The sequence below is a fragment of the Lagenorhynchus albirostris genome, chromosome 7, assembly GCF_949774975.1.
Source record: "Lagenorhynchus albirostris chromosome 7, mLagAlb1.1, whole genome shotgun sequence".
Taxonomy (NCBI): Eukaryota; Metazoa; Chordata; class Mammalia; order Artiodactyla; family Delphinidae; genus Lagenorhynchus; species Lagenorhynchus albirostris.
Window position 1 is genome coordinate 6675045 of NC_083101.1, and position 17640 is coordinate 6692684.

Genomic DNA, 17640 nt, shown 5'->3' on the forward strand with positions numbered 1-17640 from the left:
GCCTTCTCTTGTCCTCTTTCTTTTAATTTTTTTTTAAATCTGTCCACACCCCTTGGCTTGCTGGACCTTAGTTCCCTAACCAGGGATTGAACCAGAGCCCTAAGTAGTGAAAGCTCGGAGTCCTAACCACTGGACCACCAGGGAATTCCCTCTCTTGCCGTCATTTCTGTGCAGGCGCCAGTGTATTTTCTGGGGGCCTTGGGGCCAGGCCCACAGTGAGCACCCCCATCCCTGACCCTGTCCCCGCCCCACCCTGCAAGGCGGCACAGGAGTGGGGGCACCGATCCCATGTTACATGCAAAGAACGTTACTGGAGCTCGGAGAAAAGTAACACCACCGTCACCATCTCCACCGAAAACAACAAGGGCAGCTCCGCTGACTGAGGAAGGCTGTAGGGAAATTCTTGGCGGAAGATCAGAGAAGGGCTTGTTATCCTTACCGGGCCCTGGCTTAGCTGGTTCATTTCAGCAGACGATGAAGAAAAGATTCCTATCACAAAGTCACACACACGGGTCAGAAGGGCCTTCCTACAAAGTCCCTCTTATTTTCCGCTGTGGGTAACAGTAGGTAATCATCTGCTCCTTGCCCGTACTGGTTTTCCCAGCCTCTGCTGGTGAGGTTTCTATCTTGCTGTTTTAGAAGACCAAACAGAGCAGAGCAAGCCCCCTGGTCCAAGGAGGGATGAACACAAGCGTCCCCTCTCGGTTGTCTCTGGTCCACAATTCTGGGGGTGGTGCAGAGATCCCAGCCCCGCAACTGAGCTTTTTGACAAGGAAGACAGCCCCCTGCAGTGGTTCCCCTGAGTTGGGGGCAAGAGAAGCGGGAGTCCTCTGTTCTCAGACAAAAACATCGGCAAGGAGCAAGCCAGCACAGTCCCTCCCAATCTAGTGTCAGAGATAAAACACGTTTCAGGACATCCAATGCCTTCTATGTTCGTCCGTGATCGTGACCTACCATTTATCTCATGGGGCTGGGACAACCCAGCCCGGCAGCCGCATGCTGCAGAGACATGGGTGTCGGTTTACAAGCTCATCTTTTGTCCAGATAAAGGAAGGCTTGGCACATATAAATGGACAAGAAGCCATCCCTCACCTCACGCCCCCCACCCCCAACCTACCGCCCCCAGCCTCAGCGGCGGGGGGTTTCCAAGAGTCTCCCTCCTGGCAACCCTGCTAGGTAGGCGTCATTATTCCCGTTTTGAGGAAGGGGAAACTGAGGCTCAGAGGCTTCTGCAGATGAAGGGCCGACGATGTGCCAGGTGCCTGATAATTAGACATGATTCTTCCTAGTTCCCACAGCTGCTGTGGGGAGTGACTGACCGTCGGCTGCATTTGACAGTTGAAGAAGTGGGTTCAGAGAGGGACGTTGCTTGCCCAAAGCCACACAGCTGCCACTGAGGGCTGGCTCTGGGGTTTGATGCCACTGAGTCTGGCTCTAGAGTTCACAGCAAGTGTCTTTGCCCTCTGGCCAGGTCTTTCCTTGGTCTCTGCTGCTTTGGGGCACACGCCAGAACCAGAACGAGGAAAAGAACCAGGTATAGTTTTTTGACGTAAGGGAAGCCGTTTTGGCCTAAGCCGTTTTGTGATCTAAGCAGTGGCCGCAGTGCCAGTCCTTGAACAGATCTCAGCAATAAGGAGCTTAAGGGAACAAAACAACAAACTGTTATCAGGCAGGAGGAATAACAATAACAAAGATAATTTATCAGTTGTTACAACTCCTGGTTCTGTTTCAGTGGTGCTTCAATAGCCCGAAGCACTTTCCCGAGATGTTTTGCAGAATTTAAACACCCCCCTCAGGCGCCCGACCACCAGATCTACTGAAACCTAGGGGACGGTGACTCTAACATTTTCTGACCCTCCTGACTTCAATCACCTAAAGCTTGGATGCGGTTGACCTCTGCCCCAATTCTGCGCTGAATTCTCCTCTGCTCGAGCCCCTCTATGCATACGCATATACCCTCAGCTTAAAACTTCCCCGCTTTTGCTGTTAACAGACACTGCTTTGGGAAATCTCCCCGGCGTCCGCCTTGCTTGCTGCAAGTAATAAATCCTTCCTTCTCCCCATCTTTGGCTCGTGTGTCTTTCGGCTCAACACCCACCAAGAGGCGAACCCAGTTTTCAGGTAACAAGACTGACACTGCTGTCCCTCTGGGCAGGTCCAAGTTGGGAGTGGGCACCGGAAGCTGAGTTTTCCCTCTTCCCCACTTCCCCAGGGTGCCCCTGCAAGCAGGAGCAAGCCGTGTTGGCAAAACTAAAGGGATAAGATCCCTGCCTCTACCGAGGTCCCACCCCAAACCTGGGGAAGGGGGCCAAGGGGAGGGGAGGACACGACAGGGTGAGGATTTTGAAGCAGGGGATTCAAAGGGGTCACGAGCTGTTGATGCTTTCTACCGAAGAACTGGCTCTTTTGGGAAGTTCCTGTGATGAACAATGAAACCATTTGCCTGGGAGTCTCCTGGCAAAGTAAAGTGATACTGAAAAAGACAGTAGACCACTGTGCTAGTTTCCTACAGTTGCTGTAACAAACGACCACAAATGTAGTGGCATAAAACAACACACATCTGCTGTCTCACAGCTCTGGAGGCCAGAAGTCCAAAATCGATTTCGGTGGCTAAAGTCGAGGTGTCCACAAGGCTGGTTCCGGGGGAGAATTTGTCTCCTTGTCTTGTCCAGCTCCTAGAGGCCACCTGCGTTTTATGGTGCACCTTCCTTTCACCTTCCAGGCTAGTAGTGTAGCATCTTCTCTCCTCTCTGACCTCTGCTGTCTTCACATCTTTTCTCCCCCTAATTCTACCGCCTCTCTCTTAGGAGGACCCTTCTGATTCAGCTGCATTCACAGAGAATCCAGGATAATCTCTCCATTTGAAGACATTTACTCAGCCCTTGCAAAGGCCCTTCGCCACGTTCTGTGACATAGTCACAGGCTCTGGAGACTGGGATGTGGACATCTTTGGGGGCGGGCGTAGGAGGAGCACAATTCAGCAAGGTCACATCAGTGTAGGTCTGGCTGTGGCTCAAGTGTCCAGGCTGAAGGTGGGGACAGATAGCTTGGTTCTCACACCCTGACCCTCAGGGCGGCGGCCACAGATCAGTGACTCTGCCACCTGTGGAAGCCCCGCCCGGCTCCTGGCTTTGCTGCGCGCCCTGAAGACAGGCACTGCCATCCACCCCCCACCACTTGACAGATTGAGGAAACTGATTAGAAAGCGTTTAAGGATTTGCCAGGGAGGGGTGGGGCGGGGCCAGGGGCCCGATCGGGAGCCCCCCTGGCTCTCTGCTTCTCCCAGCATCTGGGGGCAGAAGTTGCGGCTGCTGGGAGGTGGGCGGGTGCCGAGTGCAGACGAGCCTCCCGCGTGCTCTCCCCGCCCCTCCCTGCTCTCGGAGACAGAGCCACGCGCCCGAGCTCGCAGCCGCTCGCTGTCTCTCCCGGAGCTGCCGCCGCTGCTGCCACCGCCGAGATGCCTCCCCCCGGCCTGGAGCTGATGAGCGGCCGGGTGCTCCCGGCCTTCCTGCTCTGCAGCACGCTGCTAGTCATCAAGATGTACGTGGTGGCCATCATCACGGGCCAAGTGAGGCTTCGGAAGAAGGTACGTGCCGCCCTCGGGGACCCCAGCCCCGCGTGCGCTCCCTTCTCCCACCGCCGGGAAGGTTGGGGACGGGACCCTTGGCCCAGATGTTTTCGGGGCCAGAGTTTGAGTGGGAGGGCTCGGGACCAGGTGCCTCTCCCAGCCCTTTGGGATGGCTTCTCTGCGGCCCTTGGTTTCAGCGGGGCCCGCACCTCCTTTTCCTCTGTTTTAAGAGCATTTACCATTTGCCGTGCCACCAGGTGAGTTCTCGGCACAGCAGGACTCCACGAGTCCCGCTGAGCTAGGCCGGTGGCTCAGAGAGAAGCAGGTCCCAGAGGGTGGAGTGAGGCAGCATTCAGCCTCCGTCCGACCTGGCGGCTTCCCGCACCGGAGATCTGATGTTTGGGTGGGGTGGGAACCGGCAGAACAGGAGGCCAGAGAAGCCTTTAAGTGGAAATTCCCAGCTCGCCCGGCAAGGTCGCTCCCAAACCCACCGCAGCCTCCCTCCAGAGGCCAGGTCTCAGGCAGGCTGCGCTGAAGTTCTCGGGGAGGAATTTCCCCCACCGATCCGCCAATCCGAATCCTGGAGCCAAAACAGCAATAAAGACGCCAAGATCTGAGCCGGTGGGGGCGGGCGGGGCGGGGGGGGGGAGCAAGGGGGCGGGTGGACCTGTTCCAGGGCGGCCGCTAGCCCGCGGGGCAGCCAGGGCCAGGGAAGTGGCAGCAGCCGTCCTGTTAGACAAAGAGAAGCCCAGGGGTACCTCTGATCACCCCCCCCAGGTATTTCAGAGAGGAGTTGTTTCCGACCGTGCCCCTTCGTCCAGTTCCGAGGCGAGGCAAGGCCGGCGCCCACGTCGTGCCATGCGGAGGGTGGACACTGGGGAGAGGAAGGTTGCTCAGCAGCAGGGCTTAGCAGGTACGGGCAGGACCGAAGGCAGGGCAGCTCCCCGGGTGAACGAACTCCCAAAGCAGAGGCACACGCATCGTGCTGACTTCTCCCTGCCCCGGCCCATCCTGGGATGCAAGATACAGGCAGCAAGCGGGGACAGCCGCGTTCACCCATTGAGTCCTTCCATGGAGCGTTTAATCCCCACCACCGCCCGGGGGGTGGGGGGAGTCGGATTCAGCGTGTCATCCAGTTGAGGAACCTGAACTCAGAGAGGAGACATCTCTTGTGAAGGCCACACAGCGGGGTTGGAGCCCAGGTGCCCAGCTCCGGAGCCCACTCCCTGCCATGGCGGGGATGGGGTTCTCACCAGGGCCGTGCGGGGCCCAGAGCTTTTCTTTTAATGTGAATTAGGGAAGGAAGAGGCAAACCTGTTGGGGTGCCTGTCTACCGGGTCAGTAGGGAGTGGCAGAAGGAAACCTCCCCTTGGGCTGTCTCCGGTCCTCCCTACACCACAAATTTCCCTCTCCTTCAGTCAGTCAGGGAGGAGCTGGGGAAGCCACACTGTGGGGAGGTGACGGATGCCTGGGGAGGTGACGGATGCCTGTGGAGGTGACGGATGCCGGCTCTGGCTCCTCCACCCATTAGCCTCGGGACCATGGGCAAGTCTGAGAGCTTGATTTCCTCATTTGTAAACTGAGGATGGTCACAGCAGTGCCAGGAGAATACAGCTCCTGGCACGGAGCAAATGCCCCACCAGTGTTAAGTCTTCATTACTTATTAACAGTTGGAATTGACATGACAGGCCAGAGATCTCTTGGTGGGAGCACATCCTGAGGCCTGACCCCGGCCCCAGCTAGAGGCAGTGCTTATGCTTCTGACGCTGGGGCTCTATCCCTGTCTGCACTGCCGCTGGCTCCTGGCCAGCCCAACTTGTATTCAGGCTGTCTTCAGGGGTGAGCAAACCCATGGACTGTGGACACCCAAGACAGCTGCCCACTGAATGCCGAGACCCTGAGAAAGGTGTCACAGGCTCACGGACTCTGCAGGGCCATCAGAATTGGTGATTCCATGACTTAAGGGCCAGCAGAGAAGAATTCTGGGCGTTGGGGAATCCTGATGGTGACAAGCGCTGCATTCACCTCTGGGCTGGAGCAGGGGCAGACCCACCAGGCAGGACAAAAAAAAACCCCAGCAATTGGGAACAGATATCTCAAGGGCTCATGAATCAGAAGCAGCAGGATATGCAATTTAGAAAACGTGCTACAGAGATTCAGGTTTGCTGTGGAGTTGGTAGGGCTGGCTGGCTGGATGCCCGCAGGGAACAGTGCAGCAAGAGCGACGGGTGTGACCTCCAATGACCTGAGTGTGACCTCAAGTCCCTCTTTTGCATTGACGATTCACCAGCAAGCGCCCTCCTGGCGCTGTGCTGGGGCGTCTCCACTTCTCTCCTTTGCTCTTCATGTGGTAGATGAACCTCATTTGATCTGGAATTCACAGATGAGGAAGCTGAGACCCAGGGAAGTTCAGAAACCTGCAGTTAGTCGGTGTGGAGCTGAGTTTCTCACTGGGACCTGTCAAGACCCTCTCATTGCTCTTAGTTCAAAGTTTAAATTCTTAGGCTCCTGCCTCCAGGACCCCTGCTGACCCCTGCAGCTTTATCTTGGAACTCTGTCCCTTGCTGTCTATGCTCCAGCCATGCTGGTTTTTCATTCTTCATACATGCTCTTCTTCTGACCCCAGGGCCTTTGCACATGCTGTTCCGTATGCTGTTGCTATAACCCTCCCCCCTTCTGGTTAAGGTTGATGCATCCTTCAAGCCTCAGCTTTACTGTCACTGCCTCAGAGAAGCCTTCTCTGATCCCCAGCCTTGGTTGGGTCTCCTGTGAACATTCTCAAAGCACACCCAGTCTTCTGTTTCTCAACACTCACCACGTGGTCTTCCCTGGTTCATTGGCAATTCCCTCATTACACCGTGGGCTTCACGAGAGCAGAGATAGGAGGGCCTTTTCCTTAGTCTTTTCCGGCTGCTCTACAACAAAATGCCAGAGACTGGGTGGCCTATCAGACACAAAAATTTATTTCTCACAGTTCTGGAAGCTGGGAAGTCCGAGGTCAAGGAACCGGCAGAGGTGGTGTCTGATGAGGGCCTACTTTCTGGTCCATAGATGGCTATCTTCTTGCTGTGTCCTCACTTGGCAAAGGGGTGAGGCAGCTCTCTGGGGTCTCTTATAAGAGTGCTAATCTCATTCAAGAGAGCCCCACCCTTATGACCTAACTGCCTCCTTAAAGGCATCACACTGGGGGTTAGGCTTCAACATAGGAAATTTGCAGGGACACGAACATTTAGTCCGTAGCAGCCTTGTTCACGGTGAGTCTCCAGCACTTCGCACGCAGTAAGAGTTCATGGGTGCTGGTGAATGGCCACGTATTGCCTGCCGGCATCGCCGCGGACCTAGTCGACTGGGCCGTCCATCTCACGAACGGTAATTCTCTGCTGATGTATTCCAGGCTTTTGCCAACCCTGAGGATGCTCAGAGACACGGAGGCCTCCAGTATTGCCGGAGCGACCCAGATGTGGAACGTTGTCTCAGGCAAGTACCGCTGGCCCCTCAGCCTGATCATGGCCTGTCCTTTCGGGCCCTCTTCTGAACACGGGGGCTTGGAGGATGCCCAGGGGGCCTAGGTCTTCTGCCTTCCAGATCCTCTTAGACTGTTTTCATTTATTCATTAATTTAAGTTCTAGTGACTCGTGGAAAAGTGATATGTGCTTGTGGCTCAGGATGACAAAGTTGGAATAGGATGTTCAGTGCAATTTCAGTCTCTCTCCCACCTCTGACCTGCAGGTTCTGCCCAGATCTGCTCCCCAGGGGCCAGTGCTGTTACCAATGTCTTATGCATCTTCTCCGAGACACTTTTCCTGCATTTACTACACACACGCTATGCTTTTTCCTTTTTACCCCCAAAGGATCACTCTTCACCCACTGATTTATACTGTCCTTTCTTCACATAACAGAAATTGTTTCATAGCAGCCCATAGAGGGGCCTCGTTCATTACCTCAGCACTGTAGCATTTACGCCATTTCTCTATTAAATAGATGGTCCGTAGCTGGTCCAACCACTTACCCTCCGATGGCATTTAGGCTGTTCTAAGTCTTTCTGTGTTATGAACAGAGTGCATCGAAGCTTCTTTCATTTTCCTTTGTGCGTCAGTGTGAGCAAAACTGCGGGCTGCGATCAAATGGTAAGAAATGCTGTCAAATGGTACACAAGTCTAGTCCCACCACTGGTGTGTGAGACGTGTCTCCGACCCTGCTAACTCTGTATCCACTTTTGGGTGGATCCTTGCCAACATGATGGGTGAAAATGTACATCACATTTCAGTTTTACTTTGCATTTCTTTTTTTTTTTTTTGGCTGTGCTGTGCAGCTTATGGGATTTTAGTTCCCTGACCAGGGCTCGAACTCAGGCCCTCAGCAGTGAGAGCACGGAGTCCAAACCACTGGACTGCCGGGGAATTCCCTACTTCGCATTTCTGAGTGAAGTTGAACATTTTTTCATATGCTTAGCATCCCCCAGTCAATCTAAAGCAATTTTTCTTATTATAAAACTCAGAACTAGTCATTGCAAACCATTTGGTTAATATCGAAAATACATAGAGCTAAAAGGGGAAAACCACTCACAATTCTTGTCACTGTTAACGTGTTCATCTATCTCCTCTTTGTCATCTAAATATTTTTCATAACACTAGGTGTGCATGGTACACCCAACTGGGCGTTCTGATTTTTTTTCAGTTAATTATTTCATGAGCACTTTCCATGTCAGTAAATACTACTCGAAAAGTGATTCTTTTTTTTTTTTTTAACATCTTTATTGGGGTATAATTGCTTTACAATGGTGTGTTAGTTTCTGCTTTATAACAAAGTGAATCAGTTATACATATACATATGTTCCCATATCTCTTCCCTCTTGCGTCTCCCTCCCTCCCACCCTCCCTATCCCACCCCTCCAGGCGGTCACAAAGCACCGAGCCAATATCCCTGTGCCATGCGGCTGCTTCCCACTAGCCATCTACCTTACTACGTTTGTTAGTGTGTATATGTCCATGACTCTCTCTCGCCCTGTCACAGCTCACCCTTCCCCCTCCCCATAACCTCAAGTCCGTTTTCTAGGAGGTCTGCGTCTTTATTCCTGCCTTACCCCTAGGTTCTTCATGACATTTTTTTTTCTTAAATTCCATATATATGTGTTAGCATACGGTATTTGTCTCTCTCTTTCTGACTTACTTCACTCTGTATGACAGACTCTAGGTCTATCCACCTCATTACAAATAGCTCAATTTCGTTTCTTTTTATGGCTGAGTAATATTCCATTGTATATATGTGCCACATCTTCTTTATCCATTCATCCGATGATGGGCACTTAGGTTGTTTCCATCTCCGGGCTATTGTAAATAGAGCTGCAATGAACATTTTGGTTCATGACTCTTTTTGAATTTCGGTTTTCTCAGGGTATATGCCCAGTAGTGGGATTGCTGGGTCTCGAAAAGTGATTCTTAAAAAAGGGAGGCAGAGGGAGTTCCCTGGCGGTGCAGTGGCTGGGACTCGGTGCTTTCACTGACGTGGCCCAGGTTCAATCCCTCATCAGGGAACTGACATCCACAAGCCACATGTGGGGCCATAAATAAATAAATACATAAATAAATAAAGGCTGTGTAAAATTCCATCAGAGGCAAAAGGTTAATTTCACGTAGCCAGTCTCAGTGGTGGGTATTTTAGCAGTTTCCTCTCTGCAGTTTTACACCAATGGGCTGGAGAGCCAGGAGGAAGCACTCCCAGGGGATGGGGGTTGTCAGCAGGCGTGGGATGGGTGTGGGGAGGATGGGTAGCTGGACAGGAGTGAGACAGACACAAGCCCTCACCTAGTTCTTGTCACATTCCCATGAATCACCGGCAGAAATGGGTGGGACCAAGTGGTATAAATAATATTCTTTTCTTTTTCTTGGCCATTGAAAATAACATGTACTTGTGGTTTTTAAAAATTACAGAAATGTGTAATGTAGAAAGTGAAATTCATTGCTGTTTCATCCTTTCTAATGTAACTACAGTATATAGTCCTTCATACGAGGTCCATCCATCCATCCATCTATCCGTTCATTCAACATTCAACGAGCACTGACCATGTGCTAGCTACCGTGCTTAGCACTCGTTGTACTTTGGTGAACAAAAGCCTCACCCGTACATGAATCCATACTGGTGACCCTCATGCCACCTGGTTGGCATGACTCTCCGGGGCAGTGGAGAAGCGTGTGATGAGTAGCAGGGGCAGCCGGTTGCCAGGCCAGCTCAGAGCAGCCACCCAGAGTGCTTGGCTTCTCCCAAGGGGTGAGGGGTCTGTGCAGCAAAACTTGCGTTACTTGTGGCACAGGGGTGGTTACACGGGGTCATGAACACTTTGTTTATATTGGCTGCAACCATGCCAGGGAGAGACCACACACCCGTGCGGTACCGCGATGTCTCCACCCACCCAACACGATTTTCATTTCTGAACAAAAGGACACGTCATCTACAGTGCTCATACTCAAGTAGCTGAAATTCAATTCGGCACTTTTTTTTTTTTTTTTGGCTGTACCACATAACTTGTGGGATCTTAGTTCCCCAACCAAGGATCAAACCCGGGCCCCCCGGCAGTGAAAACACCCCAGTCTTAACCACTGGACCACCAGGGAATTCCCCAATTCAACACTTTTCTTTTCTTTTTTTAATTAATTAATTAATTATTATTATTATTTTTGGCTGTGTTGGGTCCTCGCTGCGTGCGGGCTTTCTCTAGTTGCGGTGAGCGGGGGCTACTCTTCGTTGCGGTGCGCGGGCTTCTCATTGCAGTGGCTTCTCTTGTTGTGGAGCACGGGCTGTAGGCACACGGGCTCAGTGGTTGTGGCGCACGGGCTTAGCTGCTCCGCAGCATGTGGGATCTTCCTGGACCAGGGCTCGAACCTGTGTCCCCTGCATTGGCAGGCGGATTCTATCTATCTATCCATCTATTTATTTATTTATTTATGGCCGCGTTGGGTCCTCATTGCTGCACACGGGCTTTCTCTAGTTGCAGCGAGAGGGGGCTACTCTTTGATGCGGTGCATGGGCTTCTCATTGCGGTGGCTTCTCTTGTTGCAGAGCACGGGCTCTAGGCGCGCGGGCTCAGTAGTTGTGGCGCACGGGCTTAGCTGCTCCACAGCATGTGGGATCTTCTCGGATCAGGGCTCAAACCCGTGTCCCCTGCATTGGCAGGCAGATTCTTAACCACTGTGCCACCAGGGAAGTCCCTGAATTTTATTTATTTATTTATTATTTATTTATTTATTTTGCGGTATGCGGGCCTCTCACTGTTGTGGCCTCTCCCATTGCGGAGCACAGCCTCCGGACGCGCAGGCTCAGCGGCCATGGCTCACGGGCCCAGCCGCTCCGCGGCATGTGGGATCCTCCCGGACCGGTGCACGAACCCGCATCCCCTGCATCGGCAGGCAGACTCTCAACCACTGCGCCACCAGGGAAGCCCTATTTTATTTAATTTTTATACAGCAGGTTCTTATTAGTTATCCATTTTATACATATTAGTGTATACATGTCAATCTCTATCTCCCAATTCATCCACCACCAGCAGCCACCCCCGCCACTTTCCCCCCTTGGCATCCATATGTTTGTTCTCTACATCTGTGTCTCTATTTCTGCCTTGCCAACCGGTTCATCTGTACCATTTTTCTAGGTTCCACATATATGCGTTAATATACGATATTTGTTTTTCTCTCTCTGACTTACTTCACTCTGTATGACAGTCTCTAGATCCATCCACGTCTCTACAAATGACCCAATTTCATTCCTTTTTATGGCTGAGTAATATTCCATTGTATATATGTACCACATCTTCTTTATCCATTTGTCTGTCGATGGGCATTTAGGTTGCTTCTATAACCTGGCTCTCGTAAATAGTGCCCAATGCAGCACCCTTTGAGCACCTCTTAGCTAATAATGTCATATTCATTTGGTGAGTGTTGTTGGTGACCTTCCATGTACTGTTATTTACTGGGGCTTACTATGCCGGACCTGGGGGTTCCTGGGGCCCCAGGGCTCCTGCTGACTTTACATAACATCATGGAACCTCGAGGGCGCGGGGAATCACACATCCTGCCATCCACTACCGGAGAACTGGCTGGAACCTGACAGGAGACGCCCTGGAAGCAGAAGTGAGTTAAATATTAGACCAGAGGTTTTAGTGCAACCAGGGCCGCCTTCTGCACAAACAGGAAAGCACTTTGGTCTCGGTTCTTGGAGCACGGATCTGCCTTGCAGATTAGCTCAGGCTGGAGCCCAAATGTGAGACCAGCTCTGGGAGGGGTCAGGAACCAGGTTTCAAGGACAATGATGAAACCCAGCCACGTCCTTTGAGTGATTCCTATCGAAGTCTCCCGGCCATGTAGGTTTGGGCCAGATTCTGAGTTCATGTGAATATGCAACTTCATTGGGGCCGGCGGGGGTGTGTGTCTCTGCGCGGTCCCCAGGAAGGAAGACAAACACTTGACCCAGACTTTGAGATATTTCTGATTATTTGGAGTGTGGTGCGGAGACTTAATCTGAGTGAACTGGTTTGTCAGGAGATTGGGTCACAAAATCTCAGCCCTAGAAGTCCTTTAAGACCCCATCCAAACACATTATTTTGTGGATGGTGAAAAGAGGTCCAGAGACAGAGACTTGCCCGAGGCCAGGGGTCTAACGAGCACCCTTGGGGAGGTGCGAGGCTGCTAGCCTCGCACGGTAAAATGTTTATGAATTTGGGCTGCGCGTCTGAGGGCGCTGGGATTCCGACAAAACCAAGAGCTGAAATTAGCTTTAGCAATCATGTCCGGGACAGGGCTGGCGGTGATGATGACGGTGCCAAAGAAGATGGCAGCTAAATTGGGGCAAAACTACTCCGTGCCAGGCAGTGTTCTAAGCACTTTATGGGAACCAACCCACTCTGCCTCCCAGTAGGCTTCCAAGGGCGGCACTAGCATCAGTAGAGGAAGAAGCAGGTTTGCCAAGGCCGCATCGCTCGTGAGCCCAGGCCATCTGATATGGGCTCTGCTCTCCTTTCAAGAAGGCGGTTTAACTCTATTTTATAACCTGCCTTTAAAACTAAGCAGGCGTCACCTCATATCAAACCTGAATTCAAGGAAATCACCCGTGCAGATGGAGAGCCTGGGAAGGGAAGAGGAGAGAGCTAGCGGGGCTGCCAGCAGCTGTCCCTGCCCAGGAAGCCTGGGGGGAACTGTAGGGCTCTCTCCGCAGTCCTGTCACCGGATGCAATAAAAGGCAGCCGGAAAAAAAAAAAAAAAAAAAAAAGGCAGCCGGTGTTGCAGTGTCTGTTGACGGGAGAGGCAGGCCTGACGCTGCAGGGAGCCATGCAAGTCCAGTCTAGCGGGAATTTGCTCTGAGTGGTTTTTACCTTAAAAAACTGGTCATTAGTGGAATGACACATTTTGCCCAAGAATCTCTCTGGTACGTGACTCCCTCCATGTCTCTCGATTCGGATCCCGGGGTAGGGGCGGCGGGGAGGAGAGGAATGAGCTTTCTTGGCATCACGCCTGTCCTCGGCGCCACTTGTGGCTTCGTGGGGGCCCCATGGCAGTTTCCGTGGGGACTGGGCACCCCAGGGGCTGAGGGCCTTTCTCAGCTCCCAGCCACCTCTCCTCCCTCAAAGGTGATCTCTGAATCCTCTAGTCCCAGTTGCTGGAGCCAGGAGGGAGGGCTGCGCCTCCCATCTTTATTCCTCTTCTGTGCCTGGTGTCCCCCCACTTCTTTCCCTCACCTGTGCTGTGGGGTTTGGCCGACGATCCTCTCAACAGCTTTCTAAAAAGTGACTCACTCTCAGAATGTAAATACATGCTTTAAGGAGAAGTGTCTCATTGAACGGGTTTCATGCGCTAGTTACGCTTTTCCTGAAACTTTCCGAGAAATATACAACATGACAAAAATACTCCCAGCTGGTACCATCTCATGAGTCAACCTGTGGGAGGAAGACCACCTTCTAGGACACCCTGACTTAACGTAAAATAGGTTTTCCAAGGTGTCTGTCTCATAGCATGTTAGGGGATGTTGGTGTACACAGATGATCTCCATAGCATGGGGTTAAATAGCATGATTTTAGAGCAACAGTTGCTGCCTCTTCTCAGTAAGGTAAGGGACTTGCTCGATCGAGGAATTGAAATGGCCCCAGTCCTCAGCTTCCCCCTCTTCATCGCTGTAGCCAAGATCTGGCCACGGCCTGCTTCTCTCACATGCATCCAGCAGTATTTCCCTCAGCTGGTGAGACCTGCCCTGCTGTAGACTTGCTTTCCCTGGGGCTGTGTCCAAGGTCAAGCTTTGGGAATAAAGGAGAAGGAAGACTCATGTTGGCTCCAGGATATGGGGACAGAGACACCAACTGCGGTGTCCTGAGTTTGACCTAAGATCCAGGCCCTGCTGGGTTTATGGGAGCTTTTGTACACTCAGATTGAATTCCAGACCCCTTACCCTGCTTCATGAGGCCCCTCTCCCCCTCTTACCCTGTCTCCCTCCCTCTTACGTGCCACACTCCAGCCACATGGGTCACTTTTCTGAGCCTTGAACACGCAATGCTCATTCCTACCTCAGGGCCTTTGCACAGGCCCATGCTTCTCCCTGGAGAGTTCTTCCCCTGCACAGATGGCCCCTCATCATTCAGGCTTCAGTACAACGTCTCCTTCCCTGACTACACCCATCCTAGTCATGCCACAGAGACCCCTGCAGCCCTGGGTTGCTGAGTGCTTCTCCCCTCTGCCCTGCCCAATTCCTAGCGTCCACACACGCTGGCCCTTGCCTGAGGTCCTTGCAAGTGGCAGGGAAGCGGAGGACTCCGTGGCAGGTCCCCACACAGGGGCTGCTGGGCTGGGCTTGGCCCATTAGTGCAGCGTTGGTGAGATGCACTCCAGCTGGAAGGCTTGGAGAAGGGGCTGCAGTTCTAGAAGCGTCCCCGTGCCTCACACACGTGGCCTGTCCTTGGGGGAAGTCACGGCCCAGGCACCGCGTTCCTGTTTATTTGCGCTTCCAACATGCCATCTCTGGCTTTGGTCATTTGCTCAGTGTCTAATTTATGGGACTTGACCTCCCCACCCTCCACAGAGGAAGCTGCCCATTAGTAGGAATCATGGAAAATGTGAACCAACTTTGAGCAGAAGTGGATGAGTTTTCTTTGTCGGTCGTTTTTTTATGGCAGCGTTACACACAGCCGCCCCTCCCCACCCCCACCACATATACTCACACACTTGATATTTTAAACAAAGAAAGAAACAGGATAGCGCGGATGAAACAGAGCTTCGCCGCTGGCCGGCGATTGGCTGGCTCCAGTGAGAGCAAGTTGTCCTTATTATCCCTGAGAGGAGGAAGGCTTTGCTTAGATTTAGGGGCAGAAGAAGACAGAGCCAGGCGTGGGTTTCAGATGCGTGTTCTTAGCCCATCCCTCTGGGGAGGGCCCAGGAACCTGCATTTGGAAGGAGGACGGCCTCAGAAAAGCCCTGCCTTGGTGGTAAAGAGCACGGGCTGGGGAGCTTCCTGGTGGTCTAGCGGTTAGGACTTGGCGCTTTCACTACTGTGGCCCGGGTTCAATTCCTGGTCAGGGAACTGAGATCCTGCAAGCTGCGTGGCGTGGCCAAAAAGTAAATAAATAAATAAAAGAGCAGGGGCTGGAGGCAGACCGAGGCTGCACCCCAGCTTTCACTCAACCCCACTGAGCCCCACTGTTCCTGCCTGGTGTCCAAGGCCAGAGGGGAAGATAGGGGAGACCATGGCAGGGGCTGCTAAGAAAACCAACCAGCAGCCCTTCGTGGCTCCCGGTCTGCTAACAGGGTTCACTTTCTGAGCTGCTCACCGGCCCGAGCTTGGAGTCACCGTCGCCCCTGCCTCTGGGGTATCTCCTTGTCTTGGCCATGACGGACGTGAGTCTGGCACCCCCGAGGTGGTCCCCAGGGGTGTGGGGCCTTTCGGGGCAGAGGGTCTCAGCTCCCAGGACATTCTCAAAGCCAACTCCTGGCTGACTGCACCCCCTTGCCTTCCCAGAGCCCACCGGAATGACATGGAGACCATCTACCCCTTCCTGTTCCTGGGCTTCGTCTACTCCTTCTTGGGGCCTGACCCCTTCGTTGCCTGGGTGCACTTCCTGGTCGTCTTCCTGGGCCGCATGGTGCACACCGTGGCCTACCTGGGGAAGCTGCGGGCGCCCACCCGCTCTCTGGCCTACACCCTGGCCCAGCTCCCCTGCGCCTCCATGGCCCTGCAGATCGTCTGGGAAGCAGCTCGCCACCTGTGACCAGCCGCTGACACTTCCTCGGCCGCCAGACCCCCGGCCACGAGCCACCGGGAGACCAGGTGCCCCTCTGAGATTGTGATAGGCCCCGGGGCCTGGTATCCTGGCAACCAGTTGGATTCCTGGGTGAAGCCACCGATTGGAACTGTTTAGAGACCGGTTGTCATGACTGATAGAAAATCCTTCCACTTAAAGAACAGAGCATGAAAAGTATCCCTCCCTCTTCCTCCCCAAGTCTGGGAAGGGTGAGCAGAGACTCAGTTCAGGTTTCTGAACCTAACGACCCTCTGAATGCAGGGCTGTAATAAATAAGGACTTCTCACCTCCACCCCAGAGATGCTGATTTAGCTGGTCTAGAGGGGAGCCTGGGCGTCTGCATTTTTAGGAAGTTCCTGTGAGTCCCAGCAATGGCCGGGCCTGGGGCCCACTCCCAGTTCCCTCTAGGGGAGGGCCCAGGACCGGCAGGTGGGAGTTTCTCTCCCGGTGGGAGAAGGGTTGTGCTCCTTTGTGCCCTGTTGACACTTCCCTGTGCCACATTCCTTTGCTGCATCCTTCTGTCTTTGGCACAGGTGCCGATGGGAAGGGCCCACAGTAGGGTCGGCCTTCTCTTCCCGAGGCTTTAGTTGCTCCGAAGGGCTGTCATTCAAGGACAACGGGCTTTGAAGGACCAACCGCTAAAAGGAAATTTTGACTCCTTCGGTATTTGCAAGGCTTGAAAACCGCAAATGTGCACCCCTGCCGGGAATCATGTGTCTCTCCTGGACTCTTGCAGTAAGAGCATGTGGCTTTAGTCATTAATGAAGTGTCTGACCAGCTTGGCCCCCTGGCGGCTGGTTCCCGGCACCCACCACCTCCCAGGCTGACTGGGGATCCGGCTCGCCCGACACTCTTGCGGGTCTGTGTCTGGGGGCGAAATTGACAAGACACAGTCTCTGGCAAACACACAAACCCACCCAGACGAGGGTGCTGAATCATGCAGAAAGCGAGCAGGCTGCTGGGAGACACCCTCCCGCCTCCTGCCGTGGGCCAGTAAGATGGTCAGTCAAGCCCATTTTTACACATGAGGAAACCGAGGCTCAAGGTGGACTCCCTGCAGTGTGGGATCAGCTCTGAACCCCACCTGTCTGGCTCCCCCAAACTGCTCTAACCATTGTGCGGTCCTGCCTTTCCCCAGACCCCCCTCCCCAGCGCTGCCCCTTTCCTCCAGGATCTAGGGAAGCCCCCCTCACGCCTGGGCATGGCCTCCTCTCACAACGCTGCAGCCCCCGAGCTTCTGCCCCCGCGGACTGATGGGTCTGCCTAGTGGGGGCCTCACTGGGGACCCAGGGTTCCCCAGGCCTCACTAGAAATCCGAGTCGGCCCCCCTGCCCGGCCGTGCTAGGAGGTGGGCTGGGTAGCATTGCTTCCTGGTGGTGAGATGAGTCTCTGTTCTGGGGCTGCAGCCGCACATCTGGAAGCAGAAAGCGCGTGTCCCTGTATTCAGTGTCTGCTGTTTGCTAAGCATCGGCTGAGCACGGTGTTCACAGTTTTTTTTCCACTTGATCCTCCACCCCAGGAAGGAGGTATTTCTGCTTTTTGATGAGGAAAGTAAGGCTCAGGAAGGAGCTGTAACTTGCCCAACATCCCTGAGCTGGGATGTGATAAAAGAGGAGTAGACCCAGGATGTGTGCTTGTGTTTTAATACTTTCCCTTCCCAGACCAGGGAAAGAGGGACTGAGAGGGCAAAGTGCCCAGCTCAGACCCGGGTGAGGAGGGCATCCGATACCCACAGGGACCCTGTGACCCTGGGACCGAGGGAGGGGGCAGCTCCTCGGAACTGCAGAGACAGCAGCCCCTT

General features: G+C 53.5%; 1 protein-coding gene across 1 annotated transcript; it reads left to right on the forward strand.

Moving 5' to 3' along the window:
* The first annotated feature begins 3309 nt into the window (after positions 1-3309).
* On the forward strand, positions 3310-16131 carry PTGES (prostaglandin E synthase). The gene is made up of 3 exons (XM_060153288.1): positions 3310-3586; positions 6963-7045; positions 15557-16131. The coding sequence occupies exons 1-3, from the start codon at positions 3458-3460 to the stop codon at positions 15804-15806; spliced, it is 462 nt and encodes a 153-aa protein (XP_060009271.1). The 5' UTR covers positions 3310-3457; the 3' UTR covers positions 15807-16131.
* Positions 16132-17640: the final 1509 nt, after the last annotated feature.

Bases quoted from the DNA above. Each gene is read 5' to 3' on its own strand.
- PTGES (XM_060153288.1), top strand. From the start codon at position 3,458: ATGCCTCCCCCCGGCCTGGAGCTGATGAGCGGCCGGGTGCTCCCGGCC. The intron at 3,587-6,962 runs GTACGTGCCGCC...GATGTATTCCAG, and splicing joins AAGTGAGGCTTCGGAAGAAG to GCTTTTGCCAACCCTGAGGA. The intron at 7,046-15,556 runs GCAAGTACCGCT...TTGCCTTCCCAG, and splicing joins GATGTGGAACGTTGTCTCAG to AGCCCACCGGAATGACATGG.